The sequence below is a fragment of the Protomyctophum parallelum genome (assembly GCF_964188405.1).
Source record: "Protomyctophum parallelum genome assembly, chromosome: 21".
Lineage (NCBI taxonomy): Eukaryota > Metazoa > Chordata > Actinopteri > Myctophiformes > Myctophidae > Protomyctophum > Protomyctophum parallelum.
In genome coordinates this window covers 6254801-6280467 of record NC_139713.1, presented here as the reverse complement: position 1 = coordinate 6280467, position 25667 = coordinate 6254801, and the positions used below count along the sequence as shown (strand labels likewise).

General features: G+C 41.5%; 1 protein-coding gene across 3 annotated transcripts in view; it reads left to right on the top strand.

Moving 5' to 3' along the window:
* The first annotated feature begins 2124 nt into the window (after window positions 1–2124).
* The window catches only part of LOC310879381 (serine/threonine-protein phosphatase 2B catalytic subunit gamma isoform-like), a 42354-nt gene continuing 18811 nt past the window's right edge, over window positions 2125–25667 (top strand). For 2 of the 3 annotated variants that reach the window (XR_014571002.1, XM_083794006.1), the window contains exons 1-6: window positions 2126–2726; window positions 12781–12978; window positions 14324–14448; window positions 15852–15963; window positions 20339–20484; window positions 24837–24976. Coding sequence is in view for 2 of the 3 variants with exons in the window: in XM_083794006.1 (XP_083650132.1) it covers window positions 2663–2726; window positions 12781–12978; window positions 14324–14448; window positions 15852–15963; window positions 20339–20484; window positions 24837–24976 (785 nt within the window). In the remaining variant the exon portion in view is untranslated. Of the gene's footprint in view, window positions 2727–12780; window positions 12979–14323; window positions 14449–15851; window positions 15964–20338; window positions 20485–24836; window positions 24977–25667 lie in introns of all 3 variants that reach the window. The other variant, XM_083794007.1, reaches the window with a different exon arrangement.

Genomic DNA, 25667 nt, shown 5'->3' with positions numbered 1-25667 from the left:
CTCTGCCCGGGCTCTGGACAGGGCCCCATGCCAGTGGTCCATGATACAGTATATGGAGCTGGCCTGTTCTGACATCAGAACAGGAACACGTTGGAACGGGCACTCTGACACGGGTATTGCATTGCACAGCCTGCATATAACCTGACGCTGCCAGATGGGGGCGGTATTGGGTAACCATGTTCCCCAACACAGCACTCATCTGGGATCTCTCAGGGAGTTGAGCTGACAAAAATCCGTTCCGTACCGAACCAATCAGCGTGAGCTAAGGGCGGGATATGTGCGAAACCGGATGTGAAGCTATTTAGACACGTCAATATGATTGGTTGTGTTTGCACGCCCACACGGTGATAGACAGACGGTCCCATCCAATCATCTACCAAGTATCTTGAAAAAAAGGAACAGCCCCGTCATTGAATTTGCTTCCGCGATCCCAGATCCCAATAAGCTGTGAAACAAATTTGTGTAGCAAGCTTCTTGGATCTGGCAGCGTCAGGTTAGCCTGGCATGGATCTCCAACCTCCATCGTTACCGACTCTGTGCTCTACAGCCGGACACCGGTCTAGTTTTAGTAAATGTTGTTAAGCCTGTTCATGGGCCCCTGGTAGACAAAGGCCCCTGGTAGACAAAGGCCCCACTGGCCTGGTGACCTGTCCATGTGTAATATGCTGCACGAAGAGAATGAGGTCCATGTGGATCTCACAGAAAAAGTAGCTATTTACCTATTTTAATAACCAAATTCCAAATGCATGATTTCTGTCAACTTTCAAATGGTTTTATTTGATACTTTATGTAGCCTATTATGACAAGATCTGCAGACTGCGTAATGCATATTGGGTGCAGTGGCCTACACAGAGTGACACATTTTAATTCCATTGAGCTGAATCTCTCCACTGAGTAATTATAAATAGGTTCTAAAATATTTAATTCCCCCACAAAATAGTCCCCAGTCCTTCTCCCAATTTACAATTTAGGCATTTAGCAGGCGCTCTTAATCCAGAGCGATTTACATTAAGCAAGAACAAAAAAGCATGGGAATACATCACATAAAAACATTTATCAAGAAACATGCGTAAGCTAAGAAAGTAACAGTGGAATATCTATATAATGAAGCTATACATATAAACTATACATCTATACTACTATGCTATACATATGTACTATGACGTGCTATGACTACATACAATGCAATTATAGTGCTGTCTACATAACATGCTATAAGTCTGTATCAAATGCTATCTAAGTCTACAGAAATGCTATCTAAGGGGGTAGGGTAAGTGCTATGGGCCATGATGGAGTCTGAAAAGGTGGGTTTTCAGACTACGGCGGAAGATTGGGAGTGATGCTGCAGTTCTGACTGCAATGGGAAGTGCATTCCACAGTTTTGGAGCCAGCCCAGAAGGGAGAAGAGTTTGGGACGTGTGGAGCGTTGTCCCGGCGTTTTTCCCAAAACACAACACACATGGTATGGGGTGGGGAGCATCATTGGGGAGTGGGGGACCAGTTCTCACAATTTCCCCACTTATTATACCAAACACTACACTACCCACAGTTCCACGCGCTGTTGCACATACTAGAGAGCCTTGTTGTAGGAAATCCGCTTGTTGTGTGTGGTGGTGGATTAATTTGTAATCCGACAGAAGAGGGTCTGGATGAGTCCAAACCAAGCCTCACAACATCGGATCACGAGGAGACACACACACACACACCACACGGCATGCACACAACGCCCACCCACATACCCACAGCAGCGGCAGGGTAGGGCTGGGCAGGCCAGGCCAGGCAGCGGGGGCTTTTTGAACAGATGCACCACACACCACTCCTCCATCGTCTAAAAAAAAACAAAAACAATAAAGAGATAAGCGAGGGCGAGAGTCATCATACTCATAATAACAAGATTATAAAAAAACAATCTGACTAAAGGTTTTTATAAAACATATGTGTGCGTGACACTGACAGTGACAGGACAACGGAACGTGTCACCGTGCAGCAGCAGCACGTACCCCAGCCCAGCAGAGATCGGGGCCGGGACGGGACGGGTCACGGGACCAGGACGAGGACGGGACGGGACGGGAGGGTCGTTTCCCCAGCCACTAAAGATCCTTGAGTCCCAGTCAGAGAGAGAGCCAGGCAGGCAGGGCAGGGCAGGGCAAGGCAAGGCAGCAGAAAGTGACAGTGACAGCTAAAGCAGCCTGCTGGTGGTAGCGCCGTACTGCTGCATGGTGGTGGAGGTGGTGTGGCGGCAGACAGTGGCAGCAGCAGCACACAACAATCAATTATTAGTATCATCAACATCATCATCATCCCGGCCAGAGGCATCATTCATCAGAATCATCACCCCTGCTGCGCTGCTGGCTGGCTGTCTGAAGCCATCAGACATTGGTGTTTAAAATCTGGAGGGGGGTGTTTGGTTGGGTAATCTTTGGAAGCCACTACTATATAGCTAGCTATAGCCTAGCAGCAGCATCGGGCTAGCTGCGTTTTTTTTTCTTTTTTTTCTTTTTCTTTTTGAAGCTATAGCTAGCTAGCTAGTTTAGTTTAGGGAAGGAGGAAGGAAGGCAGGCAGGCAGGCAGGCGAAGGGAGGATTTTTCTTCTTTTTTTTTTTGGTGTGTGGGGTCTTTAAGTTAGGAATTCATCCGAGGGGAGAAGGAGAAGAAGGGGATCATGTCTACCCCTCCTGCTAAAGAGGTTCCCCCCAAACTGTCCACCGTCGAGCGGCCTATTAAAGGTAGGTGGTGTTGCTGTTGGACTGTGTGTCTCTTGAGTTGTTTTCTGGGTTGGCTTTTTTCTTGCTGTTGCACAAACTTGGTGGTTGGGTTGATGCTAACCGATGCTAATGTCAGCTAGCATGATCGGCTGTGCAATTATATTATACTGCTGTCTGGCTGGCTGGCTGCACACAGTCAGAAATATAAATCCTCAGTGTTTTCTTTTTAATTAATTATCATATTTTTGGTTTGTTTTTTCTAACTTAGAAGGTGTGCAAATGCGAGGGTTTTGATTTGAACAGTATTATGCGGTTAAATTGACGCTGAGAATTTTTACTGTATTATAACCGGTGGGGGGAAAAATGGTGTATTGTATTTTGTCCCTTTAAAAAACTAACAATAACAACGGTGCAGGAATTTACGACCATGTGCTGATCAAAGAATTTATAAGCGACAACAATTGAGTTAATTAAATCGGCACCCATTTAGGAGATAGATGTACCAGCCAAGCCAAGGTGTCAAATTATTGTGACATATCTTTTCGGGCTCAAGTCAGTCAGTCAGTGGCACGATCCTTTTTTTGTTCTCTTCTTTTTTTAAACGTCGACCCCTTGTCATCTATAGCAGCTCCAACTGTGTTTGTATGTTTGTTAAATGTATGTTTTAATTTACAATAATTGTGGATCAAAACGATTGGTGGGACAGGAGGACAGCAGCAGACAGCATTACTAGTAGTCGGTGTACGTGTAACGTTATGCCTCAGTAAGGCTAATGAGCTAGCCACTTAAGCTAGCTGTGTGTGTGTGTGTGTGTGTGTGTGTGGGGGGGGGGGGGGGGGGGGGACTGTGTGGGTGTGTGTGTGGGTGGGTGGAGGAGGAGGGGGTTTGGGGGGTATGATGGTGTCAATGGTTTAGAGAGAGGCTTAGCAGTGTAAATCAGCGGGAGGGCATTAAACCTGTCCTAATGCTGCTCCAGAGTAAATTACCCCCAGTCTTCATTTCGTACGAAATGTTATTGGATATAACATTTGTTTCCCGGCTTTTTTTTTTTTTACCTCCTTTATATGATGAATTCCTGTTCTGTTCTTTGGCTATAATATTAGAAGTGTATATTTTGTACGTCTCTAATTGTTTTGATGAATTGGAACAAGGTGCGGACCCTCTTGTAAAGTGTAATGCTTTATTGGGTAGGTCCACTCACAGTTAACAGTCTTTGTATTGAGTTGTGCTTGAAATGTACTGTAATTCTGCAAACTGTTAATGCATATTTCAATCAATCAATCAATCAACACCACCAGAGCTGCACATGAGCTGCACAATGATGAATACAGATAGATAGACTATACTTTTATTAACGAGATGAACACAAACTTACAGTCAAAAGTTCATGCTAAAAGGATGACACCCAAAATAGCCCCAGCAGGGGGATTGTTTGTTTCCATTGTGGTTGGTCCATTGTGCTCAATTCATCAGTAAAGAAGAAATACATACTTATGTACATACAAAATAAAATGCACATCTGTAAAAGGCAAGCTCATGCAGCAGCAAAATGTATAGTAACTTAACAGAAAAACCTGACGGTGTTTCCTCAGTCATGCACATGTCTTGTTGGCTGTTGTGTTTTTACATTGTATGTTTGTGCCTCCTATAGTCCTATTTATAGTCCAGTTAACGCCAAACTGTCTCATTCTGTCGCATTCTTACCGGGTGGGTGCGCAGTCGGGTAAATAACTTTTAACAACTATGTTTTAAAGGCACTCTTAATGTATTTAAATGTTGACATGTTATGCTGCAGAGCAGCAGCATACCATGTCAACATTTAAATAAATTAAGAGTGCCGTAGTTAAAAACATGAGTTCCGTGAGTGCTGGTTTTCTCTTTTAGAGACATTTTTGTTAAAGAGGTGACCACTGAAAACTACACAACATGACGTCGCACTGCGGTGGTCACTGCTCATACAACACATCTCTCTTTGTTTTTTACTAACATCCACCCTTTCGGTGGTCACCTCTTCACCGAAAACTGGACTATTATGAATATGCTTTTATTAAGGTTTCGATTATTTGCCCACGCAGCTAGCTTGTCTGTCTCTCAAAGAAGAACTTTATTTCGTGTCATAGGGTGGAGTGGTAGACCATATTTTCAAACGCCCAAACCTAGGAATGTGTGCGTCTTCTTCATGCATTTCACATGATGTGTAACAATGTACATGATGCACACGTCATTGATGCATGGCATGCACACGCACATAGCACACAGCGCAAGCATTTTCAGCATTTTCAGACAATTACTTAATTTAGCACTTGGTACACAGTAGTGTGCATGCCTATGATTGCAACAACGAAACAGGAGCACTGAAATCAAATATTAAATCTCCATAAAACAGCAGCGACCATGCCCCATGGTCATTTTCACTGACTCAATTATATATATATATATATATATATATATACTCAATATATATTGAGTAATCTATATTATATTTATAAATATATACTCAACAGTAGGCCCACGCCATGTTAAGTGGTCAGATGGGTGGACCGCAGGCATTTTCAGAGCCTTGGATCAATGGAACTAAAAGCCCCCCCACTGCCCAACCAAGTCCATCACACCATATAGACTCGGCAACGCGACTTGTTGCAACTTGCAACTAGCTGCAAGAAATTGCAAACTGTTGCAGCCAGGTCCGCACAGTTTTTGGGATAATGCGATAAGTGGTTGTAGTTGCAACTTGTCACATTTGAGAATAATTTATTTATCGGGTATGTACAAAAAAAAACGGTCTACAGGATCTCTGATATAGATCTGTGTGTGCGTGTGTGCGTGGGTGTACTGTATGTACAAACAAACACACGACGACACAGGCCTGCCCTACATAATAACTGATTATCGGTTATCCATGTTATCCATGTTTCTTCAAGTAGAGAAAACCTTGATGGCGTGTTTGTACTGTATGCTCTACTGTATGTCTCCTGTTCTTCTGAAACAAGGAAGAGGAAACAAACTAGATTTCACACATCGTTATGTCATGGTCATGGACCAGACAGTCTCCTGATCTACAGTAGATAGATTTACATCAGCAGCTCTCTTGTCTACCGTTGAGCAGCACTGCACACTGCACAGCAGCCAGAGGCATGTCTGTTGAGCTGGTCTCACAGCAGCCCCTGATGTGGAGGGGGGAAAAAGGCCTATTTGTCTGTATATTTCTGTCCTAAAGTAACTCATAAATACAGATATACAGACTGGTTTCTGCCCTCTCATATGCAGATATATATTTATTTGTCAAGCAACTATCCATTTTCTTTGTGATTTCAATCGTTTTTGAACAATCGAGAAGTTATTTTTCATTATACGATATAACGACCAAATCAACACACAAATAGTATATTAAAGCGATTAGTCTGAAGGCCTATTTTATACTATACGTATAATATATTGAAAAGCTTGTGAGGTTGTATATCCGATTTCCCCCCCCCCCCCCTGTATTTGTGGCTACTGTATTTAAAAAAAAGGAAGTATCATTAATTAATTATTTCATAATTGATTAAATAGATTACTTCCAGCTGACAACAACAACAGCATGATGATGATGATGATGCTATGACCTTTTTAACTTTAGTTACAGTGGTAATTGAATCACTCTGTCCATTTGCATTGCCTTGGCATGTGTAATGATTCGGTGTCCTCATCCATGATTGATGATGTGTTCTCTCTCCTTGTGACGGGGCTTTGCTGCACCGCTAGTATAGCAGCGTCGTCTTCTCTGCCACGTCGGCGCGCCTTGGGCCTCCCTGGCGGTGCCGTGCGGCGCTGCTCGGTGGGGCAGGGCCTGTTGTTGTTGTTGTTCTGGGCTCCTATGACAGTGGGTTTCAACCCCTTTTTACACGTCAAGGCCCAAGGGTCCATTATTTATTTGCCCGTTGCGTTTGAGCCACGGAGTCACGGACCACCATTTGATGAGATTTAACCCATTTAGGCCTGACGTCGAAAAAAAAAAAAAAAAAAGTTCGCTCTGAAAGAATATATATACCTATTCAAAGATTTGTGCCGCATTTTTACGATATTTTTTTCAAAAATGGCAGTCCTACAAGCTCTACGAGCTTGTAGATCTGCTATTTAGATCTGCTTGTAGATCTGCTATTTTTCAATAGCTAAATTATAACATAATTGTGTGTACAGAACATTTTGTCGTTGGATACGAGTATGTCCACAATTCCATGCTGTGTTGATGTTGGTACCATGAGGAGAGATGTACAGTAACGGGCAAATAATCATAAAAAATAATAATTCTACATTCTCTCTAAATGTGTAGCGTAAATAAACGTCTTGTAAATGACGTAATGCAGATGTTTAACCCATTCTGGACGGGAACCCCTTTTGGTGTTTTAAGCATTATGGTATACTTTAGCTATTGAAAAATAGCAGATCTACAAGTTACAAGCTTATAGTGCGGCACCGAGTGCCACGCTACGAGCTTGTAGGTCTGCTATTTTTGAAGAATCGTGAAACTGTGGCGCAAATCTTTGAATATGTATATATTCAATATATATAGTACATTCTTTTCCCAACATATTTTCAGATGATGGTCGGCGCCCAATTCTTTTGGGTCCTTGACATGAAATATTGAGCTCCACTGATACAGAAACATAACGTTTTTCAGAAAACTGTCATGATTTAGAAGCCTTTTTTTTATTCTCGACGTCATGCCTAAATGGTTTTAGAATAATTTAACCATTGAGAGTGTAAAATGAAACCAAATGGACCCTCTCGGTTCCATTTGGTTTCATTTTACACTCTCGAGAGTTACCAACTCTACATCATTTAACTGGGGACCACCTGGAACCCCCTCAAGGACCACTGGACTGGTTGAGGACCGCTGTCCTATGATGTAAGCTCTGCTTTGGGCTCAACAAAACCATGGCCATTAATGCAATTAGTGCAACTCACACTAGTACACTAGCAGAGTTGGGCACGAATGAGATCGAAAACGATCTCTTCTACTTTTATTTAAAGGTTGCTAGCAGGGATGCACAATAATTATCAGCCAGATATCAGGAATTATGACAATTATCGGCTCGATAACATTTTTAAATGAATAGCTCCGATAATATATTGTATTATATTCTTTGTCTCCACCAGGCCGAAGGCATGGGGAGAGAGTATGTTTTGCACTCCGTCCGTCCGCGTGTGTCCGTCTGTGTGTGTGTTTGTCCGTCTGTGCGTCTACAGCTAATCTCCGGCACCGTTAACCCGGTCGATGCCAAGCTTTGCACACACACTCCCTAGATGCCAACGATGAACATCTGCCCCAAATTTTCCAGAACGGCCTGTTATAGCGCCACCAGGAGGCCTATTTTTGTAAAACATTTTTTTTATATTACTCTACAAGCTCATAGATATTACTGCTATTTTTCAACAGCTAAAGTATACAGTAGCATAATGCTTAAATCACCAAAAGGGGTTCCTGGCCCAAAATGGGTTTTAAAATGTAGCCCTGGTGGTCTAATCCTGAAGATCAGTAAGCTCTGATCTTATGTTCCACAGTACTGCTATCCGGTCTAGAACAGTGGTTCCCAAACCTTTTCATGTCAAGGACCCCCAAATTGACACTAGAGCATCGTTTTAAACTTTTAGATCAACAGAGTGGTTAGTCATCAAACTGTGTTTTTGTTCAGATTGTGCCTAGTATCCCAGAATTCATTGCATTTGAAATACCTGAGCTTCAAGGTGAGAAAACGCTCCCTTAAGTTCTGTTTGTAAAGAAGGGAACAAGCAGGCCTGCCTGTGCTTGAGTGTCTGGCTGTCTTGACACAGTGGGAGGAACACATTGTGTAGAATAGAGTTCTCGGTGGACACACACGCACACACACACACACACACACACACACACACACACACACACACACACACACACACACACACACACACCCACTTGGATAGAGGCCAGCATGTCTTCTTTCTCTTGCGCTGGCTTGTAAAGTAACTAATACTGCTGCTCTGCTCTGTGTGGCTGGTAAAGTCAAGTCCTGCTACTACTAACTTGTAGTAAAAGATTTGTTTATTTTTTGGATTTAACCCATTTAGACCTGAAAGACCTGATTCTATGAATGTGTTCTAAATCCTGACTGTTTTCTGAAAAACCCTATGTTTCTACGTCAGTGGTTCTCTAACTATTTCATGTCAAGGCATGTATTTGGCCCATCTGAAAATATGTTGTTCCAGGGACCCCCCCCCCCAGAAGCAAAGATTTGAGTTAAAAACGTTCGCTCTGATAGAATATTTATTCAAAGATTTGTGCCACATTTTCACGATATTTCAAAAATAGCAGATCTACAAGCTCGTAGCTTGTAGATCTGCTATTTTTCAATAGTTAAAAGTATAAAATCATGCTTAAAACACAAAGGGGTCCCTCTTCAGAATGGGTTAAAAAGAGCGTTTTGAATGAGTCAAACTAACAAAGGAATACATGTTCAGAAGTATCTCCCATAAAACCACCAGTGGTCTCGTATAAATGGTCTCGTATATCATAAAAGCAGAAAGTTGGAAAGTCCCAGTTAGCCATTTACCAATTTTAAGTTCACTTTTATCCCTAATTGTCCATTTTGATTTCTCCCTACATACGTCGGAGAGGTCTATGAACTTGATTTGTGCGTAGACTGCGTACTATAGCAAATCTCACATTGGTTTTTGTTTTGATCTTTGTTTTAACGAAAAACAAAGATCAAAAACTAAATGTAAAATGTAGCTGTAGTACACAGTCTGTACTGTACAGTCTACTGTACGCACAAATTAAACTTGAGTCACCCTTCCTCTTTAACAACATCAAATCTGTTTGACAAACTCTGCTTACTTCATTTTGTTTCCCCTTTCCTTTTTTCATGCAGCTGATAAAGATAAGGTGATTTAGCTTTAGAATCTAGGATCGTTTTAACCACATCAACCCAGTAGCGACTCTAGAATCTAGGATCGTTTTAACCACATCAACCCAGTAGCGACTCTAGAATCTAGGATCGTTTTAACCACATCAACCCAGTAGCGACTCTAGAATCTAGGATCGTTTTAACCACATCAACCCAGTAGCGACTCTAGTCTATTGTGGCCATCTCGTGATAATAGGCGACCGTTTGGCCACAAATAGGACAACAACTTTACTTGAAGTGAGCCGATGGCTACAGTGAGCAACAGTCTCACGTTTCACTGTTTGACATAATGACAAAGTACTATAGGGTTTACGTGCTTGAGCTTGATTTAGCGGTTAAATTCTTGTCATTTAGAGGTGACAGAAAAAAGTTGTTTATCTACCGTACTAATGTTACTGCATGGTTGTACAGTGTGTGTACACTACAGTGTGAAGGACAGAAGTTACATGAGAGCCACAGTGACACATCTGGTATCATTGTTCTGCCTCCTATTTGTATGGACATGTTTCAGTAGTGTTGGTATCGACGTGTTTCAAGGTGAGGCAACAATGTGCACAGTCCATTGTTTCCCCTGTGGCTGGGGGTGTGTGTGTGGCTGGGGGTGTGTGTGTGTGGCTGGGGGTGTGTGTGTGGCTGTGTGTGTGTGTGTGTGTGTGTGTGTGTGTGTACGACGTGTTTGTACACGGTGACTAAGGGTTAGAGTGGCCGGAATCGTAACCTCAAGGTTGCCAGTTCGAACCCGGGCGCCCCCAGAGTTGGTGTCGAAGTGTCCTTGACCAATATACTCAACCTCTAATTGCTCCTTTTATGTGCTGGTTGGTGCCTTGCATTGTTTCTGTTGCCATCGCTGTATGAATGTGTGTGTCAATGTATGTAATGCACATAATGCACAATCTATGTAAAGCGCCTTGGATAAAGGCGTTATATAAATGCACCATTTATCATTTATTACTATATATTCTATAGTAAGAGACCAAATGTGCCCACAAGTATACCGTAGTAGAATTCTACAAATGGACATTGTGAGGATACTTTCCTGGTCCTCAAATATTATTTGTTTTAGACCAGATAAAACAAGGTTTAGGATTAGACGTTGTTTTACCTTTGAATCCAGATGATACCTCTGTCTCTCATTTGTTGTTGTTATACATGTAGCAACATAATTGTTTTTTAGTTTATTTTCCAAAAATAATTTTGGGGTTTTCAGAAACCTTAATAGGTTAGGATTTAGTAGGCTTTTTTTCTTCTGCCTCAGGTATCAATGGTTTTAAAATGTTTGCTTTAAAAAATATACTCAAATTTGCACTAATGAGTGCAACCACTCCTATAGACAGCTACTGTATGTGTGTGGGTCCCTGTGGAATGTCTGGGGAGAAGTGTATTTGGTGAATCGTTACTCCAGATTCCAACACCTACTACCTCATTAGTAAAGGCATTATAGGTCTCTATCTTTTACTAAATATGTTTGGTTGTAGCCTTAGGGCAGGGGTTTTCAACTGATTGTGAACCAGGGACCACCACCTTGACTAAGAATCAACCTGGGGACCACTGTTGTGTTGCAAAGGGATATGGGCTAAGATTAGTGCTTTCGTAACACTTGCTATGGAATACTGTTTCTAAAACGATGGTCCACGGACTTAACTGACACATAGTACTGGCACATGTGGCCCTATCTTGGGCATGCCTTAACCTTCATCCCTAAACTTTTTTGCCATATTTTACTATCTTGAAAAATATTTTAAAATAGTTCAACTAGCCGATCTACATCCACACATTATGAGCTTGTAGATTGGCTATTTGAACTATTTTAATAATAGTAATAATAGTAATATATATATATATATATATATATATATATATATATATATATATATATATATATATATAGTAAAAATGGCAAATACGTGCAAGATATAGCACATGATTATATGGGCACATTTCCTAATAATGATGACTCAATCAGGCAAGCTTCACCACTTCACCCTTCTTGAGATTCTCAAGAATTTCTTGACCTCAGACTTCTCAGTAATTCTCAACATTGACACGGAGCAGTGAGTGCACAGACGTTTAGTGCACTGTTCCCTTAAGGGAAGGGAACAGTGCACAGACGTTTAGTGCACTGTTCCCTTAAGGGAAGGGAACAGTGCACAGACGTTTAGTGCACTGTTCTGTGGAAGAAAACACAAACTCTTCACTTTGCTACATTACTAAATGCACGGTCAGGGACCACGCGCAATACCTCCACGGACCACCAGTGGTCCACGGACCACCTGTTGAAAACCCCTGCCTTAGGGCATAATGTAATTTATCCATCTAAATGTTCAGAATAAAATAATAAACAGCGCACGTCCTCCGATCTTGGTGCTGAGCCAAACTGTTAAACTAACAGATATCATGAAGAAAGGCTCGCAATTATGCTCCAAGTATTTATTCACAATCACAGCAGGCTTTTTTGTCTTTTTTATGACAAACTGGCATACTTGGAAAAAGACAAATACCGGTCAAAACGTCGTATAATGTGCCTGCTGTGATTGTGAATAAATATTTGGAGCATTACAAAAGTGAGTTGCGAGCTTTTAGCCTTTCTCCATCTGGTAAATGTCCCATATTTCTTTCCACCCACGTACTATACGTATGCTGGTGCGGCTGGTTTTAGCCATTTCATATTGTAAGGCATTTGATGACCGCTGTAAGCAGCACCTGTAATAAATATATTTTGGCTCTACCCTCCAGAGTCTGGACTCGAATACACAGTGGGCCAAAATAAAGACATTGGTACAAGTCGAGGGCCGGACTGTGTTTCAACACACAGGCCATTTTTGGAGGAGAGGCCCGAGGGTAGCTGAAAGTTGACCACAAAGTGATATACTTTCACTGCTGATCAATAGTGAAGAGAAGACGCATGCTTGCGCTTGCGGGCCCTCGATACGTGACAATGCACTCGCAGTGCATTGTGGGTAGTCTTATGGTGGTCCGTGCAGTATACCAGAGGGCCAGTTCTAATACTAATTAAATATCATCCCGCGGGCCAAAGATAATTCATTCACAGGCCTGATTTGGCCCCCGGGCCTTGAGTTTGACATATATGCTCCAGACTTTCCGCTTACCTGGTTTTAATGCTCTGTGTGTGTGTGTGTGTCTCTCTCTCTCTCTAGCGGTGCCATACCCTCCGGGCACGCGGCTGACGGTCAGAGACCTCTATGTGGACGGACGGCCCAGCGTTGAGGTACTCAAAGCCCACCTGATAAAGGAGGGTCGTCTGGAGGAGGAGACGGCGCTGAGGATCATCAACGACGGAGCCAGCATCCTCCGCCAGGAGAAATGCATGCTGGAGGTGGAGGCCCCCATCACAGGTACGCAGTTAACCCTTAAATTAATCTATCCATCCTATCTAGGCTGCCAGGATTGATTCTATTACCTTAGGAGCATAACGCCAAAGTATTTGCAGCTTTGATCGACGAAAATCCGGTCCCATGGTTTGTTGTTGAAGAGAAAAACATGCCGCCATTACGATGCAAAACAAACACAGCCTGCACAGCACGTTGTAGTCCAAACAAACCCCCGTTCACTTGCATTGAACACATTTTCCCAGAAGCCCTAGCAGCCCAGAGCATGACGTGACGGCCTCGTCACCAGGTCCGCGACAAATCCGCTCTTTCTTTTTAATAATAAAACGGCAAATTAAACACATTAAACAAATGGGTTTAGCGTATTACGCAGCACATGGATTAAATGGCGGGTTACACAGTAGAACTGTTAACACTTTTTTCTAGGAATGTTTCTGAATCATGTCGGCTAGAGTGCCAAGCAGATGAGGGCAGATGTTACTCTGAAAAACCCCTTTTTCAGTTTTGTAAATAAAATCACAATCTCTACCAAAGAATCAGTTGGCAAATCAGAAGATAATCCAACCTTTTGATTTGTGTGGTGTGTGTTCTGCAGTGTGTGGAGACGTCCACGGACAGTTCTTTGACCTGATGAAGCTGTTTGTTTGGTGTGTGTGGGGACGTCCACAGACAGTTCTTTGACCTGATGAAGCTGTTTGTTTGGTGTGTGTGGGGACGTCCACAGACAGTTCTTTGACCTGATGAAGCTGTTTGTTTGGTGTGTGTTCTGCAGTGTGTGGGGACGTCCACAGACAGTTCTTTGACCTGATGAAGCTGTTTGTTTGGTGTGTGTTCTGCAGTGTGTGGGGACGTCCACAGACAGTTCTTTGACCTGATGAAGCTGTTTGTTTGGTGTGTGTGGGGACGTCCACAGACAGTTCTTTGACCTGATGAAGCTGTTTGTTTGGTGTGTGTTCTGCAGTGTGTGGGGACGTCCACAGACAGTTCTTTGACCTGATGAAGCTGTTTGTTTGGTGTGTGTTCTGCAGTGTGTGGAGACGTCCACAGACAGTTCTTTGACCTGATGAAGCTGTTTGTTTGGTGTGTGTTCTGCAGTGTGTGGGGACGTCCACGGACAGTTCTTTGACCTGATGAAGCTGTTTGTTTGGTGTGTGTTCTGCAGTGTGTGGAGACGTCCACGGACAGTTCTTTGACCTGATGAAGCTGTTTGTTTGGTGTGTGTTCTGCAGTGTGTGGGGACGTCCACAGACAGTTCTTTGACCTGATGAAGCTGTTTGTTTGGTGTGTGTGGGGACGTCCACAGACAGTTCTTTGACCTGATGAAGCTGTTTGTTTGGTGTGTGTTCTGCAGTGTGTGGGGACGTCCACGGACAGTTCTTTGACCTGATGAAGCTGTTTGAGGTGGGAGGCTCCCCTAACACCACCCGCTACCTGTTCCTAGGAGACTACGTGGACAGAGGATACTTCAGCATCGAGGTACGTCTCCTTTTGCACAGCCAGTATACGGTTCGTTTCTGCTCCTCTATTGAATCATAAACCCCCTTACCCTGGCCTGTTTTCCCGTCTTCAATCACATGGCATGTTTTTTTATCGCATTTAAGACCTGAGGCCGATTCTGCAAATGTCTTCTAAATCCCAGCGATTTTCTGAATAACGTATCAGTGGTTCTCATGTCAAGGACCCCCAAATGTATTTGTATTTGTCTGTGGACAACCCATCTTGTTCCAGGGACTTCCAGAAGCAAAGATTTGAGTTAAAAATGTTCTCTTTAAAAAAATGTATATATATATTTAGTAGGGATTAGGGAAGTGGATGACTCATTTAAGCATAATAAAGTAGAACTCTACAACTATGCGTTTGAAACTTGGATGTGCATATTTGTGCACTGTCTTTCCATTATTAATGTTGAAACTACTGGCAGTGCGCACACGAAATGTGTCGCTGATCAGTCCAGCATTTTAAAAGTGTGAACGCCACAAACCTCACACTTTCTCTTCCGTCACTCACACAAAACGAGTGTGCAGGAAGTTAACCCCTAGAGGCCTTTCAGTGACAGAGGACGAACTGTACTGTACTGTTCCTGTACTGTGTGTGTCACGTGGGTGGGGCTCACTCACTCACACACACACCCCTTTATGAGCCCACAAGCAGAGGAGGGAAAAAGTACTCAAAGCTTAGTTAAACTATCAATAACTGCAACGTAGAAAGAAGTAAGAAGATTAGGTTTAGGTTTATTCATTTAGCACGTAGTATAAAAAATAGACCATACATTATCAAAGAACAAAAATACAATGCAAGGAAAGGAAGAAGCCAGCAGGCTTATGTGGAATCCTTTCCTGTATGGAAGAGGTCATTGATTGAGCAGATTAAAAGTTCATTAAGAACAAACGATACAAAAGATCAAGTCTGGAGTTAAAAATGTACTCGAACGTATTTGGTATCAAAATGTACTTGGTAGAAACTAGAGAGTACTCGGCAGAAGTTTCACAAGTTTTCAAATGTACAAAGAAATCATTTGAAATTTACACTGACAGCTATGAGGTGACGAAAAGCTTTCTTTTTATACTTTAGCTATTGAAAAATAGCAGACCTACAAGCTCATACGAGCTTGTAGGTCTGCTATTTTATTTAAACATTTTTTTTTAATTGTTTGCAAAATTACAAAAAATTGTTTAATTTTGGTGGCATAGGAGCGAAAATAATTTAGTCCCGTGTTTCTGCCGAATCTCGGTTGCACGTGGTTTTGTTGCACTCCCTCTGGTGTTGTGGGTGTGTGGACTTCATTAACATTTGGCCTCCTGTTTTGTGTGTGTGTGTGTGTGTGTGTGTGTGTGTGTGTGTGTGACTGTGTGTGTGTGTGTGTGTGTGTGTCTCTGCAGTGTGTCCTGTACCTCTGGACTCTAAAGATCAACCATCCCAACACTCTCTTCCTTCTGCGAGGGAACCACGAGTGCCGGCATCTCACAGAGTACTTCACCTTCAAACAGGAGTGTAAGAGTACAGTATATATGTAATATATAGCATCTCACAGAGTACTTCACCTTCAAACAGGAGTGTAAGAGTACAGTATATATGTAATATATAGCATCTCACAGAGTACTTCACCTTCAAACAGGAGTGTAAGAGTACAGTATATATGTAATATATAGCATCTCACAGAGTACTTCACCTTCAAACAGGAGTGTAAGAGTACAGTATATATGTAATATATAGCATCTCACAGAGTACTTCACCTTCAAACAGGAGTGTAAGAGTACAGTATATATGTAATATATAGCATCTCACAGAGTACTTCACCTTCAAACAGGAGTGTAAGAGTACAGTATATATGTAATATATAGCATCTCACAGAGTACTTCACCTTCAAACAGGAGTGTAAGAGTACAGTATATATGTAATATATAGCATCTCACAGAGTACTTCACCTTCAAACAGGAGTGTAAGAGTACAGTATATATGTAATATATAGCATCTCACAGAGTACTTCACCTTCAAACAGGAGTGTAAGAGTACAGTATATATGTAATATATAGCATCTCACAGAGTACTTCACCTTCAAACAGGAGTGTAAGAGTACAGTATATATGTAATATATAGCATCTCACAGAGTACTTCACCTTCAAACAGGAGTGTAAGAGTACAGTATATATGTAATATATAGCATCTCACAGAGTACTTCACCTTCAAACAGGAGTGTAAGAGTACAGTATATATGTAATATATAGCATCTCACAGAGTACTTCACCTTCAAACAGGAGTGTAAGAGTACAGTATATATGTAATATATAGCATCTCACAGAGTACTTCACCTTCAAACAGGAGTGTAAGAGTACAGTATATATGTAATATATAGCATCTCACAGAGTACTTCACCTTCAAACAGGAGTGTAAGAGTACAGTATATATGTAATTTATAGCATCTCACAGAGTACTTCACCTTCAAACAGGAGTGTAAGAGTACAGTATATATGTAATATATAGCATCTCACAGAGTACTTCACCTTCAAACAGGAGTGTAAGAGTACAGTATATATGTAATATATAGCATCTCACAGAGTACTTCACCTTCAAACAGGAGTGTAAGAGTACAGTATATATGTAATATATAGCATCTCACAGAGTACTTCACCTTCAAACAGGAGTGTAAGAGTACAGTATATATGTAATATATAGCATCTCACAGAGTACTTCACCTTCAAACAGGAGTGTAAGAGTACAGTATATATGTAATATATAGCATCTCACAGAGTACTTCACCTTCAAACAGGAGTGTAAGAGTACAGTATATATGTAATTTATAGCATCTCACAGAGTACTTCACCTTCAAACAGGAGTGTAAGAGTACAGTATATATGTAATTTATAGCATCTCACAGAGTACTTCACCTTCAAACAGGAGTGTAAGAGTACAGTATATATGTAATTTATAGCATCTCACAGAGTACTTCACCTTCAAACAGGAGTGTAAGAGTACAGTATATATGTAATTTATAGCATCTCACAGAGTACTTCACCTTCAAACAGGAGTGTAAGAGTACAGTATATATGTAATATATAGCATCTCACAGAGTACTTCACCTTCAAACAGGAGTGTAAGAGTACAGTATATATGTAATTTATAGCATCTCACAGAGTACTTCACCTTCAAACAGGAGTGTAAGAGTACAGTATATATGTAATTTATAGCATCTCACAGAGTACTTCACCTTCAAACAGGAGTGTAAGAGTACAGTATATATGTAATATATAGCATCTCACAGAGTACTTCACCTTCAAACAGGAGTGTAAGAGTACAGTATATATGTAATATATAGCATCTCACAGAGTACTTCACCTTCAAACAGGAGTGTAAGAGTACAGTATATATGTAATATATAGCATCTCACAGAGTACTTCACCTTCAAACAGGAGTGTAAGAGTACAGTATATATGTAATATATAGCATCTCACAGAGTACTTCACCTTCAAACAGGAGTGTAAGAGTACAGTATATATGTAATATATAGCATCTCACAGAGTACTTCACCTTCAAACAGGAGTGTAAGAGTACAGTATATATGTAATATATAGCATCTCACAGAGTACTTCACCTTCAAACAGGAGTGTAAGAGTACAGTATATATGTAATATATAGCATCTCACAGAGTACTTCACCTTCAAACAGGAGTGTAAGAGTACAGTATATATGTAATATATAGCATCTCACAGAGTACTTCACCTTCAAACAGGAGTGTAAGAGTACAGTATATATGTAATATATAGCATCTCACAGAGTACTTCACCTTCAAACAGGAGTTTAAGAGTACAGTATATATGTAATATATAGCATCTCACAGAGTACTTCACCTTCAAACAGGAGTGTAAGAGTACAGTATATATGTAATATATAGCATCTCACAGAGTACTTCACCTTCAAACAGGAGTGTAAGAGTACAGTATATATGTAATTTATAGCATCTCACAGAGTACTTCACCTTCAAACAGGAGTTTAAGAGTACAGTATATATGTAATATATAGCATCTCACAGAGTACTTCACCTTCAAACAGGAGTGTAAGAGTACAGTATATATGTAATTTATAGCATCTCACAGAGTACTTCACCTTCAAACAGGAGTGTAAGAGTACAGTATATATGTAATATATAGCATCTCACAGAGTACTTCACCTTCAAACAGGAGTGTAAGAGTACAGTATATATGTAATATATAGCATCTCACAGAGTACTTCACCTTCAAACAGGAGTGTAAGAGTACAGTATATATGTAATATATAGCATCTCACAGAGTACTTCACCTTCAAACAGGAGTGTAAGAGTACAGTATATATGTAATATATAGCATCTCACAGAGTACTTCACCTTCAAACAGGAGTTTAAGAGTACAGTATATATGTAATATATAGCATCTCACAGAGTACTTCACCTTCAAACAGGAGTGTAAGAGTACAGTATATACAGTATATATGTAATTTATAGCATCTCACAGAGTACTTCACCTTCAAACAGGAGTGTAAGAGTACAGTATATATGTAATATATAGCATCTCACAGAGTACTTCACCTTCAAACAGGAGTGTAAGAGTACAGTATATATGTAATATATAGCATCTCACAGAGTACTTCACCTTCAAACAGGAGTGTAAGAGTACAGTATATATGTAATATATAGCATCTCACAGAGTACTTCACCTTCAAACAGGAGTGTAAGAGTACAGTATATATGTAATATATAGCATCTCACAGAGTACTTCACCTTCAAACAGGAGTTTAAGAGTACAGTATATATGTAATATATAGCATCTCACAGAGTACTTCACCTTCAAACAGGAGTGTAAGAGTACAGTATATATGTAATATATAGCATCTCACAGAGTACTTCACCTTCAAACAGGAGTGTAAGAGTACAGTATATATGTAATTTATAGCATCTCACAGAGTACTTCACCTTCAAACAGGAGTTTAAGAGTACAGTATATATGTAATATATAGCATCTCACAGAGTACTTCACCTTCAAACAGGAGTGTAAGAGTACAGTATATATGTAATTTATAGCATCTCACAGAGTACTTCACCTTCAAACAGGAGTGTAAGAGTACAGTATATATGTAATATATAGCATCTCACAGAGTACTTCACCTTCAAACAGGAGTGTAAGAGTACAGTATATATGTAATATATAGCATCTCACAGAGTACTTCACCTTCAAACAGGAGTGTAAGAGTACAGTATATATGTAATATATAGCATCTCACAGAGTACTTCACCTTCAAACAGGAGTGTAAGAGTACAGTATATATGTAATATATAGCATCTCACAGAGTACTTCACCTTCAAACAGGAGTTTAAGAGTACAGTATATATGTAATATATAGCATCTCACAGAGTACTTCACCTTCAAACAGGAGTGTAAGAGTACAGTATATACAGTATATATGTAATTTATAGCATCTCACAGAGTACTTCACCTTCAAACAGGAGTGTAAGAGAGTGATGCTGCTGCTGGCTCTGAGCACTGTGTGGATGTCAGGCAGGGCTATTGGGGAATATATATATACAGACAAATGTAGTATTTTTTTGTATAGCCCCATTAGTATGAAATGGGGCTTAAGCAGATAAGCCCCTTTCTGTTGACTTAAATCCTCCCAGAGGCAAAGTTATCTCATCGTCAGTTATCACATAATCGGGTTGATTCTGTGTGTGAGTTGAGCTATTTTGGGGATTTAGGGTAAGCGTTAAAACACTGTCGTAAAATGTTTATCCTCACACGTGTGTGTGTGTGTGTGTGTGTCTGTGTGCGACTGTGTGTGCGCAAATGATTCCATTTGAATAGATTTAGCCTTTTCACACCATCTTTCCGTGTCTTTCCAGGTAAAATCAAGTACTCGGAGCGCGTTTACGACGCCTGTATGGAAGCGTTTGACTGCCTGCCCCTGGCCGCCCTCCTCAACCAGCAGTTCCTCTGTGTGCACGGAGGCCTCAGCCCCGAGGTCACATGTCTGGACGACATACGCAAGGTTGGATGCTCTCTCTCTCTGTCTCTCTCCCATGACTGTAGATAGAAACCCTTCTTGTAATAATATAAGCATAATATCCTCAAATCCTCATGCAGAGATCTTTATTGTAAACTAGTATTTTTCTGTGCGACACGGACACACTCTGTGCTGTGTGAATCCCTCCCCTCCCGGGAGCCACACTCCTCTCTTTCCTGCATGCGCCAGTCTGCACGTGTGAGCGCATAGGTGCATTTGTTTTCCGAGTATAATAATGATGAGGCACATTAAATAGCGATATAAGTTTTTTTCCCCTTTAAAATAATGAAAATACCGGAATGTGTGTGGATAGGGGCAAAAACGATTTTTATTTTATTGCTAATAAATAAATAAAAATCTTATTTTTATTTTGAACTGTACCGAACAGAAACTGTGGCCCCCATACCATACCGTGGGCTAACTGTACCGTTGCACCCCTACTGTATATGTTGCATGCAAGGCATATTATTGAAAATAATTCAAAACCTAGCGCTCCGCTCACAACGTGTCGCGCTGCGATGCGATGCTGTGAGCTTGTGGTGGCTTTTAACTAACTCGACTCATTCGCTCTTTCTTCTTCTGGTGTCGACAAAGTGCAGAGAGCCTCCTCCGCTGCCGAAGCGCTGCTTTTTTAGACACTTTGCATTTGAGGCAAATGAACAAAGGAAAAGGCAGGAGATGCAAGCAAGCCCACATGAAGGAGACGCTTGTAGTGGGCCTTCACTTCTACTGGTTTTCACTAGTTTCCTTGTTGCCTTGTTTACTAGTCGACTAGTTGTTTAACTAGGCCTACCTATTGGGCTATGTCATGGGTTTTCAACAGGTGGTCCGTGGACCACTGGTGGTCCGTGAAGGTGTTGCATGTGGTCCCTGACCATGCATTTAGTAATGTAGGTAATGTAGATTCGTATTTGAATTTATTGTATTGGGTTATAGGGTTAGAGAAAGTTGAGAAACAACGCAGTAAATGATCTGGTGACAAATGATGACGCGTCGATGTTGTCAGTTACTGGGAAGTCGGATGTCAAGAACTTCCACAGAAAAGTGAGTTAGAATCTCAAGGGAAACTGTACCGGATTGCCTGGTTGAGTCACCATTATAAGGAAATGTGCCCATAATGAATCGCAAGTGTCTGCTTACTCATAGAGTAAGTTACAATGAACAGCACATGAGTTTAATATGGAAGGTTAATTTCTTTCCCCTACACCACGGCGGTATCCCCCCCTCCCAACACAATAATGGTCCCCAGGTTGATTCTCAGTCAGGGTGGTGGTCCCCAGGTTGATTCTATAGTCAGGGTGGTGGTCCCCAGGTTGATTCTATAGTCAGGGTGGTGGTCCCCAGGTTGATTCTCAGTCAGGGTGGTGGTCCCCAGGTTGATTCTATAGTCAGGGTGGTGGTCCCCAGGTTGATTCTCAGTCAGGGTGGTGGTCCCCAGGTTGATTCTATAGTCAGGGTGGTGGTCCCCAGGTTGATTCTATAGTCAGGGTGGTGGTCCCCAGGTTGATTCTATAGTCAGGGTGGTGGTCCGCAGGTTGATTCTCAGTCAGGGTGGTGGTCCCCAGGTTGATTCTCAGTCAGGGTGGTGGTCCCCAGGTTGATTCTCAGTCAGGGTGGTGGTCCCCAGGTTGATTCTATAGTCAGGGTGGTGGTCCCCAGGTTGATTCTCAGTCAGGGTGGTGGTCCCCAGGTTGATTCTCAGTCAGTGTGGTGGTCCCTGGTTCCTAATCAGTTGAAAACCACTGGGCTATGTAAAATAAAAACATTATTATTATTATTAATTTTAAATAATAGTTGTACATTTAAAAACTGTGTACATTGGTGACTATAACTACAATCTAGCTGACCTTGAGGCCTACAAAGACATTATCTTTTCTTATCAACTAGTACCAACAAGGTCGACTAGTTGCTTAACCCATTCTGACCTGAGATCAGATTCATACGAGGTTTCCACTGGACACACACACTGGTCTGATGAACCCATTCTGACCTGAGATCAGATTTTTAAAAATTCAGTCGTTCTTCGATTTTTCAAAAATAGCAGACCTACAAGCTCGTAGCGCGCCACTCGGTGGCGCGCTATGAGCTTGTAGATCTGCTATTTTTCAATAGCTAAAGCATAACATGACGCTAACACCAGAATGGGTTTACGTTCAGAATGGGTTAAAGCCCTATAGCTTGTACAGACAACAGAGCAGTGCTGTGCTGTGTTACACTGGATATAATTCATGTCGTCAAAGTAATAAAAAACAATGTCTGTGTGTGTGGGTTGTTGGTTTGGTGTTTGGTGTGGGTGGATCATTATTCTGTTGTTGGCTCTCAGTGTGTGCTACCAACGCATAACATGTTTTAGCACCTGAAGGAACAAACAACACTGACGTTTGTCTTCTATAAAAGATTTATATCAAATGGTCGGACAGCTGTTTTAATGAGATATTTAGATTTCCCACCCACTTAAAATGTTCAGTTTAGACTCCCCCACTTACCGTGGACTTTTTGTATTTGTTGTATTTGCAATTCTTATACCACGTTTTCTCTGCCACCTTGTACCCATGCTGCAATTCTTATACCACGTTTTCTCTGCCACCTTGTACCCATGCTGCAATTCTTATACCACGTTTTCTCTGCCACCTTGTACCCATGCTGCAATTCTTATACCACGTTTTCTCTGCCACCTTGCACCCATGCTGCAATTCTTATACCACGTTTTCTCTGCCACCTTGCACCCATGCTGCAATTCTTATACCACGTTTTCTCTGCCACCTTGCACCCATGCTGCAATTCTTATACCACGTTTTCTCTGCCACCTTGCACCCATGCTGCAATTCTTATACCACGTTTTCTCTGCCACCTTGTACCCAGGCTGCAATTCTTATACCACGTTTTCTCTGCCACCTTGCACCCAGGCAGCGAGCGAGCGAGCACGCACGCAGACACGCACACCATCGCCACTAACACTGTGCTGGGAGGTGGTTGAGTTGAATGGGTTACTGTCGCCACCAAATGTTAAGATTAACATTAACCAACATGGTGAAACAATGAGGAGGGAGCTTTTAGCTTTCGTTTGATTCTCACTGTAGAGTTGGAGAGTAGACACACTGGTCTGTTTTGTGCGTGACGGTCTATTGGTTTTGTACCGGTATGTTTGTCAACCCCCGAGTCAACATGGACGTTGTTTCGGGGAAAGTAAAGCCTGACTTTTTTAATTGTGGTTATTTGAGACACAGAATCCCAGAACCAAACGGAGTGTGTCAAAAAATGATTTGCAAAAAAGAGGCTATAGCTTTGGACAGGAATAGAACGTGTGTGTCGTTTGCATGTGGATTGAAGGCACCTGTGTTCATAAAATGATGTATTTGGCCACAGACCCCCATCTCAAATGTTCCAGTTCCAGGGACTCCCAGAAGCAAAGATTTGAGAGAGGCTCCGATAATCAGAGTGAATATCGGCAATTTACCCTATTCTGGAGAAACCAATCTTTTACACCATTTAAGTGATATAAATGTCAATGAAATATATAGTATAATATATATTTTGTTTCGGGCCTAAACATTCTCCCCTTCCTTCCCACACAGGAACAGTTTTGACGTGGGTTTTGACATATAATAATTTTGGAAATATTCAATGTCCCTGGAACAACATATTTTCAGATGGGGGTCGGCGGCCAAATACAGATAATTCTGGGGGTCCTTGACATGAAATATTGAGCACCACTGATATAGAAACATAGGTATTTCTGAACATTGACGTTAAAATGTGACGTTAGGCCTAAATTTGGTTAACCCATTTTGGGGCGGGAACCCATTTTGGTGTTAGCATCATGTCGTGCTTTAGCTATTGAAAAATAGCAGATCTACAAGCTCATAGCGCGCCACCGAGTGGCGCGCTACGAGCTTGTAGGTCTGCTATTTTTTGAAAAATCGAAGAGCGACTGACATATAAGTCATTTTTAGAATCTGATCTCAGGTCAGAATGAAAACTGTCAGGATGTTGAAGACATTTTTAGAATCTGATCTCAGGTCAGAATGGGTTAAAGAACCACCATTCTTCTGTGCGTTAGAATCTGATCTCAGGTCAGAATGGAAAACTGTCAGGATGTAGAAGACATTTTTAGAATCTGATCTCAGGTCAGAATGGGTTAAAGAACCACCATTCTTCTGTGCGTTAGAATCTGATCTCAGGTCAGAATGGAAAACTGTCAGGATGTAGAAGACATTTTTTGAATCTGATCTCAGGTCAAAATGCGTTAAAGAACCACCATTCTTCTGTGCGTTAGAATCTGATCTCGGGTCAGAATGGGTCTAACACTAGTTGTGCTGTGCTGTGTGTTCTGTTAGCTGGACCGGTTTAAGGAGCCCCCGGCGTTTGGACCCATGTGTGACCTGCTGTGGTCAGACCCAGGAGAGGACTACGGCTCCGAGAAGACACAGGAACATTTCTGCCACAACAGTGTTCGAGGCTGCTCCTATTTCTACAGGTAGGACTGTTGATCATTCTGGACGGCACATTCTGATTTAGTCTTTTGAGTAAAAATTCCATTTTAGTTTTAGTCCTATTGTAGTTTGATTGATATGTTTATTGACAATGTTTAAGGTCATTACACACTGGCGAATTAGCGACGCGATGCGAATAAGCGATCTGAAAATGCGAAATATTGCATGTTGCAGTTCGCCTGCGAATCTCTGCAAAATACGACACCAGAGCGAACAAATAAAAGCGAAAACGGTTGCATTTTCGCACATTCGCACATTCGCCACTGATCTGGAAGCTTGCATGGACTTCAATTGGTTTTTTTTAAATGCGAATTATTCGCACGAATATATCGCGTCGCTAATTCGCCAGTGTGTAATGACCTTTACATGTACAGAAAAATGTTACATAGTTATACATCACTATCAAAAGGATAAATGCTGAAATGTTTTGGTCTAGTTGTAGTCAATTTAATGTAATTTAGTGTATTTAAGTCAGTTGGAATTGGGCTTGGTGATGACATAATAATGCTTGATTTATTCTTTTAGAATAATATAAGCCGAAGTAATTGTCTGTGGTTTCACAAGCAGCACATTGTGATTGAATTATTTCTCTGTTTGTCAGTTACCGAGCAGTGCTGTATGTGACTCTATTCTGTCTGTGTGTGTGTGTGTGTCAGTTACCCAGCACTATGTGAC